The 27,956-nt window shown below is 40.5% G+C and overlaps 1 protein-coding gene across 12 annotated transcripts in view; it reads right to left on the bottom strand.

Moving 5' to 3' along the window:
* Nucleotides 1–6,638: 6,638 nt before the first annotated feature.
* Nucleotides 6,639–27,956, bottom strand: part of LOC132403864 (phosphatidylinositol 4-phosphate 3-kinase C2 domain-containing subunit beta-like) — a 255,698-nt gene continuing 234,380 nt past the window's right edge. For 6 of the 12 annotated variants that reach the window (XM_059987618.1, XM_059987621.1, XM_059987619.1 and 3 more), the window contains 2 exons: nucleotides 16,897–17,022; nucleotides 6,639–7,189 (listed from right to left, as the gene is read on the bottom strand). In XM_059987618.1, coding sequence (XP_059843601.1) covers nucleotides 7,031–7,189; nucleotides 16,897–17,022 — 285 coding nt within the window. In that variant the 3' untranslated portion in view covers nucleotides 6,639–7,030. Of the gene's footprint in view, nucleotides 7,190–16,896; nucleotides 17,023–19,416; nucleotides 19,697–27,956 lie in introns of those variants that run through there. The other 6 variants (XR_009515373.1, XR_009515375.1, XM_059987624.1 and 3 more) reach the window with 3 other exon arrangements.

Raw genomic sequence — 27,956 nt, 5'->3', positions numbered from 1 at the left:
TCCATCTCTATAGTCACCACCCATTTGTTCCCGACCAAAAAAGATGAAGTCCAGTTTTTTTTAGCAGCAGTGTCCTTAAAAATACCAAAATAGCAATAAGATGACTTAAGAACATTACCTTATCCAAAAATTACCGATTTTACAAACAATGTTGAGGCGTCCAGTGAACATTGGGAGAATAGGATGATAACATTTTCCAAGGCCCTGAAGCAAAGAGTTCCTCTTCAACTCCATTTTAAACAATTGACTCTTTACTCCCCAACTAGGGAAACACTCTTTCAGCATTTATTGGCTAAAAAGCCCTTCAGAATTGTTTATGTGTTAATATGTCTCACAGACTTCTAAATTTGTAAGGTATAAGCCTATCCTTTTCTTTACTTAATATTTTCTTTCTAGGAATTAAGCTTGTGAAGTTCTATTGTACCCCTCCTAAGGTATGATTGCACTTCTTTTGGAGAAAAAAAGCTGAGAATTTTTTTGGGACCTGGAGAAGAGCTTTAATTGTCATTCCAAGGACCATCAGCTTCATCTATGGTTATGAGACAGAAGCTTGTAAAGTGAGTACAACACCTTTAATTCACTCACTATATTGGTGTAGAGTGCACAAAGAAAAATGGGTCTGGTTGAGGATAGAACCAGGTTCTGAAGCATCATGGGGAAGAAGGGATCAGAGATCTGAAGAAGGTAGGATTGAACAGTGAATGCCAGGGAGCGGAGAGTAAGGGGTCTATTGTGAACTAAGTGCAATGGGGAGGACAGTGATTCAAGGCCTCTGATCAATGCTTGTAGGAGGGCCAGCAGATGTGTGGGAGGGTTAGGTCAGGTGTTTGGAGCTGGGCATATTGAATGTATTTGGTTTGTTGATCATTAGCCAAGAAGTTTGGAGAGGGGGTGAGTCGGTGGGATTATAAATGGGTTTTGAGTTTAGGGTGGTAGAATGCCAGGAGAAGAAGTCCCTGAAAAACTGAATGGAAATTACATGAAGGAACTAAATTTAAGTCAGGATCCAACACCAGGCTCGGATGTGCCCCAGAAGGTTACATCCAATAATAATGGCCACAGAGCACAGTTAATGTTGTTAAAGCCTGGATGGGATGATTGTCTCTGGTGGTAGGTATGTTTTGGAACAATATGGCTTAATCTTTCATGATGATGAGCATTGCAGAAGGAATGACATCATTTAAACAGGCAAGAAGCTGATTCAGTAAACAATTGATCCATTCCATGTGACTTGAGACAGGGATTAGCTGATTGAATTTCCAGAGCAACAGAATTACACAAAAAAAACTTAGGTAACCAAATTCTTCTCCAGGAGGTATTGATTTTCATACACGTAGCACCAAAAGGGGCTCCTTTTGTGCTCAAATATTTATATAATAACAGAGTCCACCAAATGTTAAATCACCATGGACAAATAAAATCACAGATTTCACCCTTCTTGCACACCTTTATTTAAAAAACCTATCGCTAGCTTTCCTAATTGCTTGATCTACTAGTATATTAACTTTGAACTGTGATACCTGTCCCCTCTGATTATCAATAGTTCCCAGTAACACACCATTTAAAAATATTCTGGTTCTTTATTTTCCTCCCATGTTGGCTAATGTTGGATAAGATTGGATTTTTCCATGTTAGGAATGAGTTTGCTTACTTAATCCCAGACATGTGTGATTAGTAGCTTCAATGGCCACTGTAAATTGCTCCTTGTGTAAAAGTGGGTGATAAAATCTGGGAGAGAGTTGATGCTCATGTGGGGAAAACATAAAGTATGGGATTCCTATAGGATTAGGCTATCGGTTGGCATGAACCCAATGGTCCACAAGATCAGTTTCCATAATGTATGAATCGATGACTGACTCAATCCCTTTGCAGTCTTTGAGTTCTCTCACAGCTCACACATTGCTTTGCACTGTAGGCAAGCATGAACACGTTAAACCTGATCCCCTTGTCTACATAAATAATATCAACAGTAAATCACTAAATCATGATCTTTATAGGAGTTCCTTAACAGCAACCTGCTTACACTAAATAAACCTATTTATATCCACTATACTAGTTATTGTTATGTAATTATATTCGTCAGTCTATGCTGATATATTGCCTAAAGTAATGAGCCCTATTCTCGTGTAGGGATATATTCAACCACAGTTTAGATGGTGCATTTACACTAAGTACATCTAAGTACCTTCTATAAGGCATTTGTGAGACCGTACTTGGAGTACTGTGTGCAGTTTTGGGCTCCTTAGTTTAGAAAGGATATACTGACATTGGAGAGGGCTCAAAGAAGATTCATGAGAATGGTTCCAGGAATGAAAGGGTTACTGTATAAGGAACATCTGGCAGCTCTTGGGCTGTATTCCCTGGAGTTCAGGAGAATGAGGGGGATCTCATAAAAACATTATGAATGTTAAAAGGCCTGAACAGATTAGTTATGGGAAAGTTATTTCCCATGGTAGGGGATTCTAGGACAAGAGAGCACAACTTCAGGATTGAAGGACGTCCTTTTAGAACTGAGATGTGGAGAAATTACTTCAGTCAGAGGGTGGTAAATCTGTGGAATTTGTTGCCACAAGTGGCTGTGGTGGCCAAGTCATTGTGTGTATTTAAGGCAGAGATAGATAGGTTCTCGATTAGCCAGAGCATCAAAAGGTATGGGGTGAAAGCAGGGGAGTGGGAATGACTGGAAGAATTGGATCAGCCCATGATTGAATGGCGGACCAGACTCGACGGGCCTACTTCTGCTCTTTTATCTTACAGTCTTATGGTCTTATTATTTCCCCTTAACAAGTTAGTGGAAAAAGTAAGGGCTGGAGGTAAAGGAATCTGATAGGAGTGGATCCTTATCCATTCACCCCTTCCCCTAATCTCCTTCCTGGCTCTTAGCCCTGTGAGTGGAAGAAATGCTACACTGACCTGTTCACCTCCTCCCTCACCTCCATTCAGGGGACAAAGAGTCCTTCCACATGAGACAACACTTCACCTGAGAAACACACTCAAAATTCTGGAGGAACTCAGCAGGCCAGGCAGCATCTATGAAAAAGAGTAAACAGTTGATGAGTAATAGGTTCAGGCCAAGACCTGGCTAGTTCTGATGAAGGGTCCTGGCTTGAAACGTCACCTTTTCCATAGATGTTGCCTGGCCTGCTGAGTTCTTCCAGCATTTGTGTGTGTTGCTTAGATTTCCTGCATGTGCAGATTTTCTCGTGTTTGTGATTTCACCTGAGAATCTGCTGGAGTCTCTACTTTATCCAGTGCTCCTTATGCAGTAATTAACGATTTAAAATCCAATCTCTATTCTTAGTCTGATATGTCAATCCATTGCTTCCTCTACTACCACAATGAGCCACTCTCAGGATAGAGGAGAAACTTTCCAACTGGGTTGCTTCCAACCTGATGGCATGAAGATTGATTTCTCCTATCTCCAGTAATAATAACCCCCTCTAACATCCCTCTTCTTCAATTTCCCACTCTGGACCCCTCATACCTCTCTTCTCCTCAACTGCTTATTACCTTCACCTGAAGCCTCTCCTTCTTCTTCTCCCATGGTTCACTCTCCTCTCCTATCAGATTCCTCCTTCTCCAGCCTTTTACCTTTCCAACCTATCATCTCCCAGCTTCTTACTTCACCGCCCCCCCCCCCCACCACCAACTGGCTTCACCTATCACCTTCTAGCTTGTACTTCTTCCTCTCCCCCTTGCTTTCCAGTCCTGATGAAGGGCTTCACCCCAAAACATTGACCTTAGTCATCTTCACAGTTGCTGCTGAGTTCCTCCAGCATTTTATGTGTGTTGCTCTGGATTTCCAGCAGCTGCAGAATCTCTTGTGTCTCTGACTTTCGATTTGTTTTGTGCAGATTTTAGACTGAGAGAATCTTAACGCAGTACATTATTGCAGATCTGTCCACAGCAGCATACAAAACTGAATAGTGCAACACCAGAATCCTCCAGGCGAAATTCAGTATCTTCAAGGATAATGCACTTTTAACTGAAAGCATTTTTTACAGCTGACATCAGCCACATACAAAATATTTAAAATTGATTCAACATTGTTTTTTTGCAATCTACTTTCCAAAGATCTGTATAATGAAAGATTGGTCAAATCTATCCTGGTGTTATTTACCCAAGTATGGCTATTCATTAGATAAACAGATAGGATTTTTCTCATTTTGGTTGTCAAGTCAGACCTCTCAATGACTTTTTATCCTCCATTGCTGCATTAGTCTGTAAATCACTTTCCCTACTTTTTATTTAAGTCACTCTGCTTTTCAGCATGTCCTGATGGGAGATGTTAGAACTCAGCGCTGTGTCAACCTTTTACAGCTTCCTTATTTTTTCTCTTTGCAGAAATTTATTTATGCTTGTTTCCAATCTTGTGACTTCTATCTTAGTGTCATCATCTTTTATGAAAAGGCATTTTACATGTGTGTCACTCACCATAGCTGTTATTTCACCCTATCTTAAAAAGACCATGTTGCAATACCTCTTTGAAATGAATAGTTTTATCACTGAACACTCTTCGCAAATACTGGGAAGTTAAGAAGGCTTATGATGAAACTTCTCAATGCAGAAGTGAAGTGATTGACCTTCAACAGGAAGGAAAGGAAGTGCTTGTTTTATTGCACTGTATGTTATCTTGAGCTTTGAACACAAACAGACCATTACATCTCCAATCACTTCAAAATATGATCTGCTATATGTTATGTAGAGTTTTATTGGTGTAAGCTATAAAATTAAGTCCCAAGGAACTATATCAGAACTTAATGTTAAGAAGTGGCTCTCTTCTCAGAGCTGAGAGTATTTCCAGAGGAAGTCTTCGGTTTTATAGATGGTTGTCAACTCACCCACGCCTGATACCAGTTCAATAAATCCAATTACCTCTTCTGTCTCACTGCTGAGATGTTGGTTTTGTCATGGCCATCTGAATCATGAATCTATCAACTCAGATACAAAAGCTTTGCAAACGGAGCAACATTATCCTGGAATATGGATCAGGTGTGCTCAAAACAAAATGAAAGCAGCAAAGATGTGAGCGCACTGCAAACATGCCTCATTGGCTGTCAAACGCTTTGGAATTCCCCAGGATCATTGAAAGTCAGTAGGTGTTAAATTTTTTTGCTGATCTTTCAGGACATTTCATTCAAGCACTGGGTGATCAATGCCATTGGAAAGAAGACAAGGCAGCTCACGTCCCATCCCGGATGCAACAAAAAGATGTATGTTAAAATCTTCCACATCCACAGGGTTAACGGTAAGCAAAAATCAATCAATAAATAAAAATCTTCTTGATCTGCACATACAAATATGTTATGGGTCATCCTTGGTCCTGATATCGAAGTATTATGTTTAGCATCTGATTTAATTTAACATTTACTCTCTGGCACTTTATCTGTGACTTTGCCTTATTATGAAATGGGTAGCAGCATATGACAGCATAAGATACTGCAGATGCTGGGATCTGGAGCAAAATACACAGTGCTGGGGGAGTTCAGTGGGTCAGGCAGCATCTGTGGGGTGGGGGGGAACTGATAGACAAAGTTCTGGGTTGACATCCTCTATCTGTGTTGAGAGGGAGAGTGAAGTGGTGGAGGGAAAGGGTGGAGCATGATGTACAAACATAGTAGGTGATCAGTGGTTCAAGGTGAGGGGAGGGGGGAGAATGGGTATGATGACAGGAGCTGAGAGATGAAAGGTGGAACGTGGAATACGGGAGGGGGAGGGTTGAGGAGGGGAACCAGTGGGAGGAATGTATGGATGAAGGGCAGATGGAGAGGGGGTAGTGGAGAGGAAAGACAGAGGGTGAAGGGAACTGCTGGCTTAGAAGAGAGGGAAATGAAAAAGGGAGAAAAGGACAGAAGGGATGTGGTTAATCTAAGTTAGAGAATTCAATATTCATGTTGGCAGGTTGGAGACTGCCCAGGCAGGACATGTGATGCTGTTTCTCTAATTTCCATTTAGCCTCTACCTGGCAGGGGACAGATATATTTAGTATGGCAAAGGGAAAAAGAACTAAAATGACTGGACACTGGGAGATTCCAGCTGGCACAAGGGACAGAGTGAGGGTGCTTTGTGATGCCCTCTCTCCAGCCTGTGTCATGTCTCACCAACGTAGAGCAGGCTGCTCCAGGAGCTTCAGATGTAATACGTAACACCAAGGGATCCCCATGTGAAAGCCTGCCTCAGCTGGAACGGCTGTTTCGGGTCCTGGATGTGGGTCTAACACACTTTGTGGTTACTGGGGTAAGTTACACTCAGAAATTGTTGGAGGTACTCAGCAGGTTACGCAGCATCTATGGAAGGAAATAAACAGATTCGGGCTGAGACCCTTCATCAGGATTCAGGGTGAGTGCTTAGAGCAGGAGGGGATCGGCAGGGAAGAATGAACAGATGAGGGAGGCAGGGCGAGAGGGATCCTTGCAGAAAACAGAGAGAAAGGAGGCGGGTTGGTGAAGAGTGATAAATTGTTTGCATAGGCTGCCGTTTAAAATCTCCACTATTTACCGGCGTTGAAGTCAAATGAATAAATTGAGGACTACAAGAGACATAACACTAGCCATTGAAGGGCTATAACTACACACACTCAGAATTAACCCATCCTCCACCAAGTAAATTAAAAGAACACACCACAGTACACTAAAATATTTACATAAAGTTTTGAACCTTTTATGTAGACTTTACACAATAAACTTCATACATTTATGACACTTTGCCATGAAATTTAATGCTTTCAATGTTTTGAAAAAAAGAGATGGAGAATTCACCTCTTTGAAAATCTTAGTTGAAAATCAGTAATTAATTACAGCTTTATCTTCAGCATATTGGTTTACCACAGGCTTTAATTTAGATCTGCTAACAGCTGTACAGGTGATATACAAATATTTATATTGTATCGGAGGTTTCCTTTAAATGTTCTAAGGTGGCAATCACCATCAAACACAGAAGAAAACATCAAGTAGAATAGGCTTCAAGAATGGCACGGGCTGATTTTCAATAGAGGAAGTTCTGTGCCTAATGTCCGCTCACTTTTCTGCAGTCAGATTAAACAATTGCCCAGTTTATACCACTTGTCTTCCTCCAGCTTTACATCCCTGAGAGGAATGTTTACTGCTCCTAGCAGGGTCTGCCTGCACCACACACTCAGCTGGATGACCCGGTTTGGTAGCTCATCTCTTGAGATGCCAGCGTACTCCAACTGTAAATAGAAAAAAAAAGTGTGAGATAACAGTTACTAGTTTAAAGTCTTTCTGATGCTTTGGCACAACACAAGTGCTTCCCTGATGAAGTTATTTCATCAGACTCAGCTTCATCATAGGCACTAACCTCATCGAGGACGTCTTCAAAAGGCGATGCCTCAAAAAGGTGGCATCCGCCATTACGGGCCACCATCTCACAAGACATGCCCTCTTCTCATTACTACAGGAGGTACAGGAGCCTGACGATACACACTCAACAAGTTGGGAACAGCTTCTTTCCCACTGCAATCAGGTTTCTGAACAGACAATGGACAAACCCCCAATCACTGTCTCACTAATTTTTTGTTCTCATTTTGCACAACTTATTTAATTAAAAATTTAAAATGTACATGTATTTCTTAGAATTTATAATTTTTTATGTATTGCACTGTACTGCTGCCACAAAACAACAATAAAATAGTATCAGAATCAGGTTTAATATCACTGACTTACTCCGATAATTTGGTTTGTTTACCCACATTAATAGTGTTATATATTTTGTTTTAAACAATCAGCTATTCTTAGCGGTATGTTTCAACTCCAGAGAATAACTTCACTTTTGGTTGATGGCATATAGTGAGTGATACAGACTGAAAAAATATCATACACAGACACAAGAGACTCTGCAGATGTTGGAAATCCAGAGCAACAGACACAAAATGCTGGAGGAACTCAGCAGGCCAGGCAGCATCTATAGAAAAGAGTAAACACACAATATTTCAGGCTGAGCCTCTCCTTCAGAACTGAGAAGGGAGGGGAAGATGGCAGAATAAGAAAGGGTGGAAAGGGAAATGAGGCCAGCTGGCAGGTGGCAGACAGGTAAAGCTAGGTGAGTGGGGAAGGTCAAGGGCTAGAGAAAAAGGAATCCGATAAGAGAAAAGAGTGGACAATAGCAGAAAGGGAAGGAAGAAGGGACCCATGGGGAAGTAATAGGCCCATGAGAAAAAGTGAAAGGTCCAAGTGGGAAATAGAGGGGAGGGGAAATTTGTTCATCGGAAGGAGAAATCGAAATTCATGCCATCAGGTTGGAGGGTACCCAGATGGAATATAACGCGTTGCTCCTCCACCCCCATCTTGGCTCGAGAGGAGGCCATGGATTGACATGTTGGAACAGAAATGGGAATGGGAATTAAAATATTTGGCCACTGGGAAGTTCTGCTTGTGGTGGACTGGTGTGGAGGTGCTCGACAAAGTGGTCACCCATCTCATACACAATACCTAATATCCCTTCTATGCATGTTGTTGCAATGGAAAATCAAGTAAGGTATATATTGCTGATTTTTCTGTATTTACATGTCACCTTAACATTTGAGACAGAGACTGATAGTTTCCTGATTGGTAAGAAGTCAATGGTTACAGGATAATAGGGTTGAGAGAAAAAATCAGCCATGATTGATGGAATGGTGGAGCAGATTCATTGGGTTGAATGGCCTGAATCTACTCCTTTATCTTATGGTTCATGCCTGAACATGACACATGCCTTAATATTATGTTTCAAAATAGATTAATGGAATTAGCCATGCACCTAGTTATTGGGGTCAGGCAGTACAAAAATGAAGTTACTAAAAAACTAATGATTTCTTTATGTTTGTGGCATTGCAGAGTATGGGAAACATTCCCATCAAAGAAGGATATAAAACTAGCATGTGCATTTTTAAGGCAAAGGGAAGAAGGATTTCAATGAGTTCTGGAAATTTCTTCTCATTCAGAGGGTGTTTGGATTCTGGAATACTATGCCTGAGGGGCAAGGCATTCCTGATTGTAGGCAAGCACTGAGTTCACTGAAGAAGAGAAGGCTATGGGCTAAATGTTAGTAAATTAGATTAGTATAGGTGGTTACCTTATGGTTAGTACAGACATGACATACTGAAGAGCCTGTTACGGTGCCACATGATATTATAATTCTAGGCTCTTGAGCTCTGGTTTGTTCCTTGTTGAATCCCAAGTTTTTTTTACCATGGGTCCTGTGGAAAGCAGAACTGGAGGTGAGGCCTTTCTCCAGATGACTGGAGACCCTCACATAACAATGGAGTCCTACCACAGTTCCTAGTTCCTAGTTCCACAGTTGCCTAGTTCCGATGAATTGGACTAGAGACTCTTTAACGTTTGGTTAATCAGTTCAGAGTTGTAACTTTCCCAGGACCAAATGAAGGGTTTGCAGCCTTTACCAATGGATGCTTTTGTTGTGTTAGGCAAACTCCATGGGCTAGGAGTGAAAATGAAACAGCAATCTTTATTTTTAACAAATTTTACACAATTATATAGATTGTAAACCAAATAAACATCTTGAATTGAGGGCTTTGCATTAAATGGCAATTATTATCTAACTCATGCAGTAATACAAAGATCCAAGTTTTATCAAAAATTCATTGATGATCAGATAATTGGCTTATTTGTTGTAGTGAGGCTTCACTAAATGCGATGGCGTTTCTAACCTGAAGAAATGCATGATTTGCTGGTTCTTGCATGGTAATTCAATTTATAGCATCCAGCTGTTTGATTGATTCCTCCAGGTATAGTAAGTAGAAAGTTAGGCCTGAGTAATGAAAACAGATAAGGCATCCAGGTATTCCCCAATGCTTCAGGTACATTCTGTCTATATTAAGTAGCATCCTTATATCGCTAAGAGAGTTGGAATTGATCTAACCTTTGGCTATTCTTTGCAATCTTGAGGTTATTGAAAATCCTGTGTCTCTTCACACACCTAGTAAATTTATTGTGGAGTTAGTGGAGACATTGTCTTCCATTTTCCAATATTATTTCAAATGTTCTCAGTGGATTGGAAAACAGAAAATGTAACATTATCAATCAAGAAATGAGGAAAGGAGGAAACAGGAAACTATAGGATGTCAAATTAATTTGACAACCAAATCTTTTGAAAATACTGGAATCCATTGTTAACGAAGGATTCCAAAACAATCAGAAGTGCAAAACATGAAAAGATAGTGTCACCTTCCTTAGATAGAGCCAACTTGGTTTTATGAATAAGTCATATTTAACAACTTCATTAGAGCACACTGAGGATGTAACTAGCAGTGCAGAAAAAAAAAACATTGGTTAACAGATAGAAACAAAACTATTGGGATAAATGCAAGAGATTCAACAGATGCTGGAAATCCAAACAAAATAATGGAAGAACTGAGTGGGTCAGGCAGCATCTATGGAAAAGGATTAACAGTTGACATTTTCAGCCAAGACCCTTCAGTCTGATGGAGGGTCTCAGCTTGAAATGTCAACTGATTATCTCCAGCTGAGTTCCTCCGGAGTTTTGTATATGTTACTATTGGGATAAATGTGTCATTTTCCACATTGACAGGTTTAATTAGTGGGTATCTGAGGGATTGGGGCTGAGTCCTCAGGTGTTTAAAAACTGTATTAATGACTTAGATGAGGGAACTGGCTGTGATGCATCTGAGTTTGTTGCCAATACAAAAATAGTCGGAGGAGTGAGTTATAAGGAAGTCGGCAAAGGTATAAAAGCAGCTTAAGTGTGTGTGGGAAAAAAAGCTGTAGAAGGAAACAGAGAGAGAAATGTAAAATATTCTGGTTTACTGGAGAAGAGGGAAGTGGAGTATTATACATTGGACAGGGAGATCTCTGTGTCCTGAGGCAGGCAATTAGCATGCAGGTACTACAAGTAATTAAGAAGCAGATAGAACAGTGGCCTTTATTGCTTGAAAGATTGAACGCAGAAGTAAGGAGGTCTTGTCTTAACTGCAAGAAGTACTGCAAGAGATTGGTCTTTTCTGAAGAGAGAGGTTCAAAAAAACCATAGATGCTGGAAATTTGAAGTAAGTGATAGATGAGCTGTGAGTGCTCAGCAGGTTGGGCAGCAAAGTTCCCTCTAAGGTGTGCACGAGTGTGCATGTGTACACATCTTTTGTTACTGGCGCACAAAGGAGTTTAAACTGTGCACAAAAGGTTGTCACCCTCTACCCCGTCGGCATGTTAAGTATATTTCACGATCATACAGAATCACATTTCCTTTCCCGGTTTCTAATGCAGACAATGTAGAGTTTGTGATGATTTGTCTGCAGATTTTAGAACTGGCTTATTTATACTGTTTCTATTGAGGAAATTATTCAGTGCGCACATGTCCTTGTCACTAGGCAAAAAATTGCACAGCATAAGATTTTTGAGCACACCCGTCATTACAAGTTAGAGGGAGCATTGTTTGGCAGCATCTGAAATGGTTAAAGAGTCAGGTCCAGGACTATTGATTAGAAGAGAGGTTTGGCCCAGAGTTCCAGAACTATGTAGAATAATTAATGTGACCTCCCAAAACACACCACAAAATTAGTAACATATCCCTACAGAGTCACAGTCATAAAACACAGGCTTTTTGACCTATTAAGTCTCATTTGCACCCTGCTATTCTAACCCCACTAAATTTCCTGCATATTCTGCTCAAACCTGGCACTCACCTACACACTAGGATCATCTGATAGTTGCCAGTTAACCTATCAAACTACACATCCCTGGGATATTTGAGAAAGTCGGAGTACATGGGTGAAACTGTGCAGACACTGCAATGATGTGCGGACTAAAAGTTGGCAGCACTGGAGGTCAGGGTTGAACATCTGGGTGCTTTTCATAGTAGCTGGATCAGGGGAAGCTGGTCTGAGCTTTTGCAGAACTCTTTTCATGTCAATCGGTGGATCAGCGCAAAAGGAGGGGAAGCAAAATTCAGTGGCGTAGAGGACATGTGTGTTCAGCATGTATACCCTAAGACACTGTGAAGCTCAGGCCTAACTTCTGCTGTAGCTGCAGCTATGCAGAGCTATGATAAATATTGCGAGTCCCACAAACCACGAGTGAGATACAGAGCATTAAAACCTCAGGAAGGCAGCTGCAAATAGCAACTCACTGATGTTCCCGTGGGAACCCTTGAATTCACATCTCCTGTAGGCTTTGTTCCTAGTTTTACAGATAGTCAGAAATGAAGGATGTGGGTTGTACACATCAATAGGACAGAGATTACGGCAGGTTGATGGTGTTAGTCAATTAGTGAAGAGACCAGCAAGGTACCAGCTGCACTAAGGTGAACTGTGACCAGGAACGTCTGGTCCAGTTTTGTGATGGGTGGGACTTGAACAGGAAGCAGCTCTGTTTTAAAACACACAGTATTCAAAATGGCATTTCTTTTTACAAAATTGGTGCATAGAAAAGTAGGCACGATTGAGTCTAGATTATAAACTTGCAAGCCACCTGTGGTAAACTATGTATACCTGTCTGGACACCCCCCTCTTCTGACTGCTCCTGTGGCTCCTCCCACAGACCCCGGTATAAAGGCGATTGGGGCACTGCTCCTCCCTCAGTCTCCGAGATGCCATGCTCCCTTTTGCTGCTAATAAAAGCCTATCGTTCACCTCCCATCTCCGAGAGTTATTGATGGTGCATCAACACCAGATGTGTAACTAGAACCGGGAACGTTGTTGAGGTTGAGGACCAGCCATTCATAGTCCTGTTACAATCCTCTCTAGTCAATCCACATTTGCTGAGCCAATAATCCATTAAACTATGATTGGAAATACTAAACCCATTTAGTAGCATCACAGCAGATGCCTTGTCTCAGACCATAAAAATGACTTAGAAGAGATTTATTAATTTACTAATGAACTCTAAGGACTTGATGATTCACTATGAACAATGTAATTATCTAGAACTGCAGCCAAGTGTACTAAAATTAGTTGTACAGTAGGGAGTTTGGAATAATGTGTATAATCTTTGTCATCTGGAATGGTGTCTTTAAAGACTTTTTTTATATCTATAACGTATTATTTTGTAATTGTTCAAAAGCATCTTTTGATACATTTTTGACAAATAATGGAGTCCAGAAGAATGTGATGTAAATCATTCTTAGTTTTACTTACTATCTCTTCCCACCTCTGAATCAATTCAGATTGTTAGTAAGGCATGGTAAGGCCAACTTTAAATCCTTTTAAAAATGGGTAATCTTGTAAATTAAGTGTTCTCTAGGTAGCTTATTCAGTAATCCCTTGCCCTGATGAGACACAGTGGTGATAATTCTGCAATCATTCATTTCCTATAGAGAAGCCATACTCAACACAGCACAAATCTGGAATTAGTCCTACGCCACTGTAGGTGCAATTTCACAAACAGAGCTTTGCAGTAGCTGAGCCCAACTCCAAGAGCTGAGAGAAATCACTGCCAGTGTTTAAACTTTTGAGACCAAAACACACAATGTAAATTTGAGTAATAGTTATATGATAAATCAAAACAAAACATATCAACTGTATCAGGCAAAATGTTCCCTCATAAATTACCACAGTATTCAATAACACTGGACAACAGAAGTTTTGCTTCCTGAATACTTTTGGGTATATCTTATAGATTTTGGGCTGCTGATCAAGAAAATCATCATGAAATTTCCCTATCATGCACCATTGTTTTAAAAAAACACATATTTCTTATTTCAATTAATCATTCAAGTCAGAATAACTGATGCCAAGATTAAAAATGTCATTTTCGTTGGTCTACAAATCAAACAGATCATCAATGACAGGCAATTTTAAAAACTTCTAGTTTCACCAGAGAAAATCACATGGAAGGCATCCAAGGATGTTGTTGAAAATTTTCTTGGCAACTACAGATCACCAAATTACGTGCAGCTAGTTGACAACATGCTTCAGTCATATAAAACCATGAGGTGCAACATGTCACTAAAGATTCATTTTCTGCATTCCCATTTACACTTCTTCTCCGCAAATCTTGGTGCTGTCAGTGATGAGCATTGTGAAAGATTTCACCAGGACATTATAGTCATGGAGAAATTGTATCATGGCAACTGAAATCCAGCAATGCTGGCTGATTATTGTTGGACACTTAAGTGAGAAGCCTTGGACACTCAGTACAAATGAAAATCATCAACAAAACATTTTTAGCTTAATTGAAATATTGCAAAGCGTCATCACAATTATGCAATTAAATGCATTATATTCAATAAAGGTTAATTTCTTATTTCTCCAAATTCCCACATGATACAACTAGTCTGAAATTGTGTTTGTGTTCAGCTTCAAACAATCTATCATAAACGAAGAAAAATTCAGAGGAAGCAACACTTGCAAAAAAAAACTGTTGTCCAGTGTAATTAGAACTCTACATCTTGCCTCAAAGATTAGGGTTTGAAATGCCTTTTACGAAATGGACACTGCGAGCAATAACTTTTGCCAGCATTTTCTGAAGCTGTAGAGTTACAGTTATATAACTCCTGTTCATAACTCAAGATCACACTTTTGGAGCTTTTGGAGGAGAAAAATCCAGAAATTAGATGGTTTGAAGTTATTGGGAATTGTTGAACCCAATGAGTTAGAATTTGTCTTCTCCTTTGAATCCATGGTTATTCCCCAAAATATTTATGGAAAGGAGCTTTGGGAAAGAGAATGCTGATTGTGTGAGGCACTTTTAGCTTATAATAGCACCCATACATTATTCCTTTGGGAGAGTTCAATGAGTTATGGTTGCTGCAGACTACAGTGGTGTAGGAGAGAAAAGAGGGAACTGTAGACCTGTTAGACAAAATCAGAAGTAGGGTAGATGCTTATGTCTTTCATAAACGATGTGACAACTAATCTAAAATAAATCAACTGAATTAGACAATGGCAACATGAATTTATGAGAGGGAATTCATGTTTGACAAAATTATGCAATATTTTTGAGGATGTTACTGATAGAATAGATAAGGGTGAAGCAGTACATGAGGTGTAATTGTATTTTTATGAAGTCTTTGATGAAATCCCACATTAGAGATGAGTGTGCAAAGTTAAACATACATGGGATTAAGGATTCTAAATGGGCAATGGACTGAAAATCGGTCAATAGATCCAGAAACAGAGAAAGAATAAATGGGACTTATTGGATGGTACTGCATGAACCAGGGCCCTGCTATACACTATAAATATCAATCATCTGGGTGAGGGAGTCAAATGAAATATTTTTAAATCACTAATGAGACAAAACCAGTGAGACTGTGAGCTTTGAGATAGATACAAATAGGCTTCAAGGAGATTTGGACAAGATGAATGGGTGAGAAAATACCAGGCGGATAATATGGATAGCAGTCAAGTTATCCACTTACAGCTGAAATAGAAAGACAGGGTGTCATTTAAGTTGTGATAGAATGGAAAATATTGATGAACTAAGGGATCTGGGTGTCCTGGTACAATAGCCACTGAAAGAAAGCATGCAGGTGCAGCAAGCAGTTCAGAAAGCCAATGATGTGTTGACCTTTCATGCAGAAAGATTTGGGTACACCAGCAAGGTAGTCTTGCTATATTTATGCATCGTCTTGGTGAACCATGCATGCAGTATTATGTGAAATATCCTTCCCTTTAACTAAGCAGGATATAATTGACAGACAGGGCAATGGAAAGGCTAGCCAGCCTGATTCCTGGGGTGCAGAACAGTCTTATGAGAAGAGCTTAGGTTGACTAGGTTTACATCCACAGGAGTTCAGATGAACAAGAGAGGATCTCATTAAGAAGTACAAATTCTGACAGGGTTAGATAGGCTAGACTTTGGAAGGATGCTACCCAGGTATTGGGTTGGAGGAGAGCAGGATGGAATGGATGGATGCATAGAACAAAGGGTCACAGACTTAGGATGCAGGGTAAGTCATGTAGGTAAACGGTGCTTCATTTAATATTGTCACATGTATTGAGGCACAGTGAAAATCTTTGTTTTGCCTGCCATATAGATAATTTCATCAAGATGCTACAAGAGAGAAGCAATAACACTATTAAGAATATAGTCTTCCAGTTACAGAGAAAGTTCAGAGCAAGTAGATAATAAATTGAAAGGCCACGATGAGGTGGGTTGAGAGACCATCTATATTATCTAAGGGGACTATTCGACAGTTTTTTAACAGCAGGATAGAAGCTTTCCTTTAGCCTAATGGTTTGTGCTTTCTGGTTTTTGTATTTTCTGCCCAATGGGAGGAGGGAGTATTGAGGGTGTCCATGGTGGGAGTGGTCTTTTTGGAAATATCTTCATTCAGAGCCTGGTGAAACTGTGGAATTCTCTACCACAGAAGGCAATGAAGGACAAGTTACTGAAGAAGGAGGAAAGAAGACTTCAAAAGATTGGGCTTTTCTCTTTGGAATGAAGGAGAACAAGTTGTGACTAGATAACGGTGTACAAGATGATAAGAGGCACAGATAGATTGGGCAAGCAGAGACTTTTTCTCAGGATGGAAACAGCTAATACAAGGGCATAGCTTCATGGTGTTTGGAGGAAGGTATGGGGAGAGATCAGAGGCAGATTTTCTTCTCACACGGAGCACAGTAAAGGCTTGGAATGTACTTCCTGTGGTGGTGATAGAGGCAGATACATTAGGGGCATTTAAGAGACTCTTAGATAAGGACATGGATGAAAGAAAAATCAAGGGATATGTGGGAGGGAGGGGTTAGATTGATCTTGGAGTAGATTAAAGGGGTGACACAACATTGTGAGCCTCAGGTCTTATTCTGTGCTCTACTGTTCAATGTTCTAAAATGCAGAGTCATAAAGGGATATGGAGACTGAGCATGTGATATGGTATTGAGATAATTAAATTGAATTGAGACGCAGGGAAAAGTGCTGAATGGATTTCTTTTAACTTCCTATTTCTAGCTAACATAACATGAGTAATTATGTTCAGAGTACTTACAATCTCATTATATGTTGGATTGCTGTTTCTTTGAACAACATTTGTTTTCCTTTTGGTCATCCGCTTTGCATCTGGTAAGAGATAGATCTTCACATAAGCATCTGGCGCAGAACCATCTGGTAAAAACTAGAGAGAGAAAAGGTTTTAAATGAAATGAGACCCAAAGCCAAATATCCATCTTCTATAACTTAGCATTTTGGGAATATTCACTGGCTCCTGATGCTGTCCACTGAGGTATTACAAGTTAGAAAAATATTCTGATGAAAATTCAATTGATCAAATACAGTGGTGGGTCCCAGATGTTGAAATTAAAGAAAAGAAAAATAACACCTTTACAGAAGCTCCTGGTATTTTTCAAAGTTTTGTCTTTCACTGTCTGTGGAAGATGCCACAGTTTTGTATAAAATGAGTTCCTTACCTTTCAGTTTAACCATGATCAAATGCAGAGGCCAATTGAGAACAACTTTGGCCCTGAGCACTACATTACATCATCCTAACGCAAGTGTTAAAGAACACCACCCAGCCTTAGGCTGACAGACTTAAACACACTGTTGTATGCACAGTTAGTCAGCACTCTATATTGTCCTTGAACAACAAATTCATTGGAGCACCCAAGTTATCAGTTTAACCAAGTAATGGCCTACCCACATGGTATTTAATGAAAGCACAGAAAATGGCTTACTGCCAAGAGTCAGGTACTTCATGACAAATATAACCTGATCTACAAAGTGCGCAAGCAGAAAGGAGAGAACAATAAATCTATGACAATGCAGAATGCAGATTGGGATGATTCAGTGCCAGAAGCTGTGATCACGTGTAACTTCCAAATAATATCTATCATGTAGAGGCAGGTCTTTATAGCACATACATAGCCTGCTTCGGTGTAATATTAGACCTAAAATTTCAGATTTCAGATTCAGACTTATTTATCACACCTGCATCAAAACACACAGTGAACTGTGTCATTTGCGTCAACAACCAACATGCTCAAAGGTGTTCTGGGGAAGGCCTGTAAGCATCACCACACATTCCGTCTCAATATAGCATGCCCACAATGTTCGGTAGAACAACACAGATCACCACAAGCAACAAAACAACAACAGCAAAACAAGTCCCTTCCCACTCCCACCCACCCACATACATGGACAGTTCTCCAACCCTATTGGTCAGCTTGTGACTTCATTCCCTGGAGTGTAGGAGACTGAGAGGTGACTCAGACAGAGGAGTATGAAACCATGAGTGACTCTGACAGAGTGAATGCGTACAAACTTCATCCCCCCGGATGGTGAATCACAAACCAGAGGGCGCAGGTTTAAGATGAGAGGAGAGAAATTTAATAGAGACCCAAGGGGCAACCTTTCCACCCAGAATGTGCTCCATATATATGTAGGCCACAAACTCACTTCAGATAGATCCAACATTCAGAACTTTCCTTTTGTGTTAGTTTGCACTTCCAGTTCTTGGCAGACCCGTTTCTACCACACAGTTTTCTGTGAGCTTGACAGTTTGCAACCTGATTAGTTCATTACTCTTGCATCCAATGTCCAAAATATCACTCTGAGGTTCTGGTCCTGTCACAGATACTTTGACACACCATCTGATGAAGGATGTTAGTCTGAAATGTCTACTGTTTATTCTTCTCCATTGATGCTGCCTGACTGCTGAGTTCCTCTAGCATTTTGTTCAAGCTATGCTGGATTTCCAGCATCTGCAGAATCTTTTGTGTTTATGACCCAGCATCTCCTGCCTTTCCTCCTCTGATCTACCCTGCACTCACACCTAACAAACTAGTACTCAGACCCACTACCTATCTGCTTCTGTTCACTCACTCTACCCATGCAGAGGAACAGCTTTTGAATACTTAGTTGGTGTGACAACATGCTTGTAGCCCATAAACCTTAGTCATCACACAATAGAATATTGTGAGGAAGAATACTCAATGCAGGTATCTACTGGTCTACAATGTGCTGTCTACTCACTGCACTATGCCAGACCCTTAACATACTTGTAAGGAAATTACAACATATAAAATTAAACTTCAGAGATGAATAATTTGCTAATCAGTCACTAACACTTCATTATGACACTAAACATGAAGAATAATCCTCAGATTTTCAGTATATTTTACAGTGGTACCGGTTCCTGGATATCTACGTTTTTGGAGGCCCGAGACCCGGAGGCAGTCTGCCTAGGTGTTGGAGGACTGTCTGTGCGTGTGCATCGGTGGGTGTGTTGATGGAGGAGAGGAAAGAGGCTTGTTTTGCTGTTGTTGTGTGGTACATTATAAGCACACTATGCTGGCGCCAAGATGCCCGGCAATATTTGCACCCCCACACAAACATAGGTTGTGCTGGCTGGCAATGCAAACAACTCACTTCATTGCACGTTTCAATATACTGCACACAGATTAAATAAATGAATCTGAATCTCAAAACATTTCATATTAAATGTGGTTGTTTCCCTTGCACATATTTGCGAAGGTTTTCAACACTTTAGCCAGTGATGGTGCATTAAACCCACCCTCTGCCACTTCAGGATTTCCATGCTAAGCTGCATACAAGCCAGTTTCATAGAACATCTGCTACCGCTGTTTCCCCATCATTGTATCTGCAGTTGGCAGATCATTCCAACAGCATAGATTTAACATCTTAAGTTGTAGGATTCACGATGTAGGTGTAACATTGGGAGGTGGTTCATTCCCTTGAGAACAGGGAATCTCTAGACACACTGTCAGTCTCCAGTTGGCTCAGATTCCATCAGTTCACTCCAACTCTTTTCTTCTCTTGAAGTGAATCAACAGCTGTTGGAAAAAGATATTTCAGAGCCAGAAGAACCTCTTGGAACTGTTAAAATCGTCTGGATTGGTAAGAAGACAGTTTTCTCACTTACTTTTCTCTAATGTGGCTTAACTTTTTACTTTTAACTTGGCTTTCCAAGAAGATGAATTGTGTTGGTGTGGTGAGTCAGTGTACAAAGTATCATGTTTGAGTAATACAGGCTGGAGGGCTTACTGATTGTGTCCAAGAAAGAATAAGTAATGAAACAGAGCTATTAATTCAATTAAAATTGGTTTTGTTATGTTATGCTATTTCTGCCCAGATATCATTGCTCAGAATGGGAAGAAAGGCAGCCCATTGGCACAGCTAGTAAAATGTTTGCCTCAGCATTAGCAATCCCACCCTGCAGTGCTGCTGTGTGGAGTCTGCATACCTTCCCTATAAATATGTGAGCTTTTTTCCTCTATCACAAGGAAATATAGATTGATAGACTGACTGACTGCTATGAATTACCCTTAGTGCATAGGTGTGTAGTAGATCTGAAAAAGATGGTGGGAACATGCAGAGAGCATATTAGAGAGAAAACTTTACAATGCAGGTTACAGAGGGAATGGGATTGCTCTGTGAGCCAGCAGAGTCTCAATGGGCTGAAAGGCCTATGTCATTAGGGAGCTGAATAAATGAGTACTCATTGGAAGCTACATTTGAGTGTCTCTTCTCACAGTACCACACAGAATGTCACACCTAGAGCAATGCAAAGTGAGGCTAGGAGTTGCTGAATGCAGAATTTTAAACCGACATCTGATGTCTGAGCTTTGTGTGATGTAACAACGAGAATGATATTGTTCACTGCTTTTGATGTGCCTAGAAATAGATTATGTGTCCTAGGCAGCACATACGAGATGCTGGAGGAATTCAGCAGGTCAGGCAGTATCTGTGGAGAGGAATAAACAGTTGATTTCGAGCTGAGATCCTTTTATGTGGATGCCAAACCTCAACTATTCCTCTGGCAGCTTAGTCCAAACACAAACCACCCTTTGTGTGAAGAGGTTTTCCCTCAGGTCACTTTTGAATCGTTCACCTTTTCCTTAAACCCGTGTCCTATAGTTCTTAAATCTCCTTCCCTGGGAAAACAACTGTGTGTGTTCACCCTGTCTTTAGGCCTTATGACTTTATGAACTTCTATAAGTTCACCCCTCAATCTACTATGTTCCAGGAAATAAAGTCCTAGGCTGCCCAATGACTCCCTCTCACTCACTCCCTCATGTCCTTGCAGAAGCATTTTAAAGCTTCTCAGCACTCTTTCTAGTTTCACGATGTTATTCCTGTAACAAAGCTAAAAACTTTGCACATTACTCCAGTGCAGTCTCACCAACATCTTGAACAACTGCAACACTTTCAGTGAACTATGTACCAGTCCTACTTCCCTCTGGTCAACAACACTTCCCAAGACCATACAATTCATTGCATAAGTTCTAACCTGGTTTGGCCTCTCACTTTTCACTTATCCAAATTGAAAGCCATTTGCTAGCTAGACTTGGCCCACCTACCCAGCTGATCAAGATCCCATCGTATGTTTTGAAAACCTTCTTCACTGCCTACAAGCCATCTATTTTGCAAATCATTCATTATTAACAAAAACACACCAGGGGCTCATTACACAGGATTCAGGAGATAGATGGGAATCAAAGAGTCTGTGCTCTCATGTCTTACACACAGCATCTCCCAGCCCTTTCAATGTTAAGTAACTCACTGGATCTCCCTTCAGTGATTGCGGCCTTTATTTCACAATCACTTGTGAGCTGGATATAGCAATCACTGACTTCTTGATCTATCACTTGGCTTGTAAAGGCTTATGGCCATTTACAGTATGGAAGTTAATCTGATTGGAGTTGGGGTATGGTGCCCTCAAACTCAAAAACCTTGTATTGCTCCCTTGCCATGTTATCCCCCTATCTTGTTTTCTGCAGGGCAAGCTTAGCTTGGTGCCTACTATAGTTGGGGACAAGACAGTCGTAAAGTTGGTACACACAGGTCCTGTCAGAAATGCCAGAAAAGGGCCTATTTTAGTTCATGAGTTCCTGAGCTAAACACCCTGGTGCTACAGTATATCGTCTATATTTTTAGCCAGTCTCTCAGAGATCCAGTTGGTGCTGGTCACAGGTACTGCACCAGCACAGATGGATTGCAATCTCTAAGCTTCAATATCCAACTAGCTGAAAGCATGGGCTGGAGCCTAGAAATTACTTCCCAATATACATTCAGTTTACTCATGCCCCACAGAAACCTTTATAAAACAACATGACACAACTCATTTATAAGCTTATAAAATTATGAGGGACATAAATAGAGAGCCAAAAGATGACAAGGCAGTAAGAAATAGGAGCAATATTAGGCCATCTGGCCCATCCATTTTGCTCTGTTATTCTATCTTGGTTGATTTATTATCCTTCAACCCCATTCTCCTGCTTTCTCCCTGTAACCTCTGACACTCATACTAACCTATTAACCTCTGCTTTAAATATACTTGGCCACCACAGCTGTCGGTGACAATAAACTCCTTAGATTCTCTACTCCCTGGGAAGAGAAATTCCTCCTCATCTCTGTTCTAAAGGGACATCCTTATAATCTGAGCCTGTGTCCTCTGGTCCAAAACTCCTCCACATCCTCTCCACATTTACTCTATCTGGGCCTATCAGCATTCAAAAGGTCTCAATGAGATCCCCCTTCATTCTTCCAAACTCTGGCAAGTACAGGCCTAGAGCTCTAGAACACACCTCGTACGTCAACCTTTATCCCAGGTTAAAACGTCAATAGTAGAGGGCATGTATTTAAGTGAGGGGGGAATGGTTAATGGAGATGTATAGGTCAAGATTTTTTAATACAGAGAGTGGTGGGTGCCTGGACTTCAAAAAGTAGTGGATTCGGCCTAGTACTTCACAAGTAAAGCCCTCCCAACCATTGAGCACACCTACATGAAACGTTGCTGTAGAAAAGCAGCATCCATCATTAAAGATCCTCACCACCCAGGCCATATTCTTTTCTCACAGCTGCCATCAGGTAGAAGGTTCAAGAGACTCAGAACTTGCACCATCAGATTCAAGGACAGTTCCTACCCCTCAACCGTCAGATTCTTGAACAAAAGGGGACAATTACACTCATTCTATTTCTGGTGTTCCCACAGCTGATGATCTCACTTTAAGGACTCTTTATCTTGTTATTTTATGCTCTCGTTATTTACTTATATTTGCATTTGCACAGTTTGTTGTTTATTGATCCTGTTCTACAGATTTGCTAAGTATGGCCACAGGGAAAGAATCTCAGAGTTGTATGTGGTGCCATGTATGGACTCTGTTCAGAAATTTTACTTTGATCTTTCACTGTCCTGCTAGGTTTGGTGGTGGAGGCAGATATGATAGGGGCATTTGAATGGGCACAGGAAAGTGCAGATAATAGTGGATTTTGGACCATGTGCAGGCTGAAAGGATTAGGTGTCATTAGCTTAATTAGTTTGGCACAACATCATGGGCTAAAAGTCCTCTTCCTGTGCTGTACTGTTCTATGTCCTGTAATTATTTTCCCTTTGCCTAAGCTTACTCTTCTATGTGAAAATATCAGTTTAGATCACTGACATTTGCTTGGAGAGACAGGTGGGACAAATGAGTCGACTGAATCGCCCTTCATCCTGCAGAGAGTCAAGAACCAGCTTGATAATGGGTTTGACATGCAGCCCAACGACCCATCTAACTGCAATGGCCAACACACTGTAATATTAACAGTTCACATCCCACCACACCCAGAATCTGTTGACCCTTCTGGTGGTGTGGAATCTCTGGCTAAATGGTCTCCTAAAAAAAATCAAAACATGTCCAAGAAATCATTTTGGCTCTTTTGCAATTCATGTCTAACGACTCAATCCCTGTGTTTAAAATGGCAGCAGCAATGAAGGAGGGGAGTGTTGAGAGTAAGAGATGGGGTCGGTGCTATGTAACAGAAAATATTCCTTTTTTCCAACTGACCTGTTTTTTTAAAAATCCCATCCGATGGTGGGGAAGGTTGTTTATGGAATTATCACAGAATGCCGGAGTCGGCAAACTGTGCAGTAACGCTGGGTCAACAATTATCAGCAGTGTGGTGGCAGCAGGGTGTTGTTATTAACAGAGGGAAGAGCTCTTAATAAATAACAGCTGGTCGCAGTGTGAAGAGAGGCTGCAACAACACAACCAGCTGAGAGAGGATAATGTGGAGTTATGAAGTCATTCAAAAGGTCACGGTCAGAGAAAACACAGGAAACAAAAGGCAGGGAGCAGGTTGGCGGCTTTACAACAGAGGAGATTAAATGCAGCTATAAACCTCACTGTTCCTGCAGCTCTGAAGAAAACATTAGAGAATAATAACCTGGCCTCTCTGGCTCAGTACACTTTAAGAATATACAGCAACATTCAATTCATGCTTCCTCCGAACAAAAGGAATGACATCGCATGATTTGCATTCATTCACTTTGTCTCGCTGGACTTGTTTTGATTTTAAAGTTTGGCCTGGGTTTCCAGCCCACCAGAGACAACACATTTTCTGGAAATGGTGTGGTGCAGATTGTTTAATACGGTGATGCAGAGATAATTGTTAGGCCCTGATGTTCAATCCTCTTCTAAATCCAGTATATCCTAATTTAACCTGAGTTATTAAACCAGAGAGCTTATTTTCTGAACAAATGGCTTTGTTCCTTTTTTCCTTGTTTTGGTTAGAATGATTTGTCAACTTCCCTAAAGTTACTCATTTGTGCTTGAGAGGCACAGTTCTGGCGTGTTTCTGCTTTATGACAACTTAGTGAAAAAAAATGATTCTGAATTTTTGAAACAAAATTTTCTTTTGTAATCGAAGTGGGGAAGGATGGTGAATTTAGTGAATACTTCATCTCATTATTTCTCCTTGATCTTTCTATAGAAGATAGGGTAGCGGGGCAATTTTGTTAGCAGTTTTGTAATTTTGGGCTACATATTATTCCCTGCATGGAATTACAAGGGACTTGAATTTAGTTTTTGGTGGGTGAATCTGGCTTTATTCCAAGAGACACTGAAGCTGTTGGAGTACTGTGAAAATCTTGATGATTTAGCTTAGGGAAGGAAACCTGTGGCTTGACCTGCCTGTGACTCTGGCCTACATTGACATGATGATGCACCATCAATAACTCTCTCTGAGATGTAAAGGCGAGATATCGGCTTATATTGACTGGGGGGGGGGGGGCGTGTCCAGACAGGTATATGTAGTTCACCACACATGATAACCCCTTAATTAACTTTATACCGTCTGGGAAAACTGAAGTTAGATCTGTTATGCTATCTTCTTCAGCCTCTTGCAATATTTTAGCACTAAAGGCTTGCACACATCTTGCTGTTCTTTAATCTCCCATGTGCTGAAATCCGCTGCTTAGTTTCATTCCTGATGGTCCCCTTCAAAGTTGCGGATTTGAGCTAAGTCTCATTCCTAAAAATGGAGAACTACCTTTAGGGAATATTATTACCTTCCTTTCTAAACACAAGAGATTCTGCAGATTCTGGAAATCCAGAGTAACACACACAAAATGCTACAGGTTATGACAAAGGGTGTCGACTTGAATCATCGACTGTTAATTCCTCTCCATGGACACTCCCTTCCTGAGTACCTCTAGCACACTGTATCACCCTTCTCATTTGGTTCTATAAGCTTGACCAAAAAAAACAACAGGATTCAGGGATTATCAAGTAAGTGTCCAAAATGATGCTTCACCCAAAAATGACCTCCTAGTTCTGTCCTCATGTCATCGCTATGCACTTTATAATAAGAAAGAATTGAACTATTGGAAAAAATAAAATAAATGAAAATTATGGCTTGAAAATAGGACTGAAATTCATCTCCATATCCTGCGCTAGAGCTCCTGTCACTAGTTATGAATAATTTATGTTAATTTAAGTCTATATAATTTATGTTTGTCATGTTTGTAATGTGCTGTGCTGCTGCTTCAGAAAGCTAATTTTCGTAGCATTTACACCCTGGGTATGTCTGCTCATGGTAATACACTTGAAATTGAACCAATTCACTTTAAAGCTTAAGGTTATATTGTTTTATCCAGGTCCAGTGTTATGAAGGTTGTCCAGTATACAGATTAAGTTACCAGTAAATTTATTCAACAAAAACACGTAAAGCACCTTTTGTTCAACCTAGTGTGACCAGATATTTATGATTGGTTTATAAATGCAAATCCCCCAACCTTTGCCATTTTGCTATTGTTCACAACAATGAAGAGACTTGTTATCATTAGTTTGATATTTTCAGTAGAGTATGTATTTTAAGAAGTACTTTAAGAACTATAATTGACAGAAAGGCTTATTATACAAGATGAATCTAGTACTAATATTTTAAAAATATAGCTCACTAGAGATGTCTCTAGATGACTGAAAGGGTTTAGCTCAGCACATTTATCAAAAGTTACTGTTATAAATCAATATGTATGAGAGGTATCACTTATTAGTATTAAAGGTTTAAATCAAAAGCAAGCAGTACTAAAGTAACCTGAGCTTTTTCTTGAATATGGTTCACAGTTCAAAGTAAATTTCATTATCAGAGTATGTATATGTCACCAAATACAACCCTCAGATTATTTTTCCTGTGGGCATATTCAGCGAATCTATAGAATAGTGGCTGTAAACAGGATCAACGAAAGACCAAATAGAGTGTAGAAGACAGCAAACAGTGCAAATGCAAATATAAATAAAGAGCAATAAATAATGAGAGCATGAAATAACAAGATAACAAGATTAAAGTGAGATCATTGGTTGTGTAGTTATCCCAATAGGTGAGTGTCGTTGTCCTCTTTTGTTCAAGAGCCTGATGGTGGAGGGGTAGTAACTGTTCATGAACTTGGTCATGTGAGACTTAAGGTTCTTATACCCTCTACCTGATGGCAGCAGTTAGAAAAGAGCATGGCCTGGGTGGTAGGAATCTCCGATGATGGATGCTGCTTTCTTACTGCAGCCTTTCATGTAGATGTGCTCAATGTTTGGGAGGGTTTTACCCATGATGTATGGGCCAAATCCACTGCCTTTTGTAGGATTTTCCATTCAAAGACATTGGTCAGACTAAAATGTAGCCAGTCAATACACTTTCCACTGCACATCTATAGAAATTTGTCAAAGTTTTTGATGCCATGCTGGATCTCTGGAGAGTCCCAAGGAAGTCGAGGCACTGTTGTGTAAATTACATTTACATGTTGGTTCTATGACAGATTCTCTGAGATAGCGACACCCAGGAATTTAATGTTTCTGACCCTCTGCACCTCTGATCCTCTGATGAGGACTAGCTCATGGACCTCTGGTTTCCCTTTCTTGAAGTCTACAATCAATTCCTTGGTCTTGCTGACATTGATTAAGGGTTGTTGCTATGACACCCCTCAGCCAAATATTCAGTCTCCCTCTTGTATGCTGATTCATCACTTCCTTTGATATGGATCAGCAGAGTGGTAGTCATCAGCAAACTGGAAATCGGTTTTGGAGCTGTAGTTAGCCACAAAAATCATAGGTGTAAAGTGAGTAGAGCAGGGGACTAAGCACTCAGCCCTTTGGTGCACCTGTGCTGATGGGGATTATGGCAGAGATGTTTTTTTGCCAATCTGAATTGACTGAGATCTGCAAGTGAGGAAATTAAGGTTCCAATTGTACGAGGAGGTATTGAGGCCCAGATCTTGGAGTTTACTGAATAATTTTGACGGGATGATGGTATTAAATGCTGAGTTGTAATCAACAACATCATTCTGATGTATGCATCTTTTGCTGTCCAGATGTTTCAGGGTTGTTTGAAGAGCCAATGAAATGGCATCTGCTGTGCACCTGTTGCTCCAATAGGCAAATTGGAGCAGATCCAAGTTACCATCAGATAAGAGCTGATACGCTTCATCACCAACCTCTCAAAACACTTTATCACAGTGGATGTAAGTGCCACTGGGCGATCGTCACTGAGACGGGTGACATGCTCTTCTCGGGCACCAGTATGATTGAAGTCTGCTTGTAGCACATGGGTGCCAAAGCGAGGGGTTGAAGTTATCTGTGAATGCACCAGCTGGTCAGCACAGCTCTTCAGTACTCGGCTAGGTACTCCGCCTAGACTGGATGCTTTCCTTGGATTCACCCTCTTGAAGGCAACTAGCACAGCATCTTCAGATACTGAGACAAAGGATCATCAGGAGATGTGGGAGTGCACATGTTTTGATGGTCAAAGGAAGCATAGAGAGCATTGGGCTTACCTGGAAAT

Source organism: Hypanus sabinus, chromosome 13 (genome assembly GCF_030144855.1).
Source record: "Hypanus sabinus isolate sHypSab1 chromosome 13, sHypSab1.hap1, whole genome shotgun sequence".
NCBI lineage: Eukaryota > Metazoa > Chordata > Chondrichthyes > Myliobatiformes > Dasyatidae > Hypanus > Hypanus sabinus.
The sequence above is the reverse complement of the archived record's forward strand: the minus strand, read 5'-3'. Positions and strand labels throughout refer to the sequence as shown.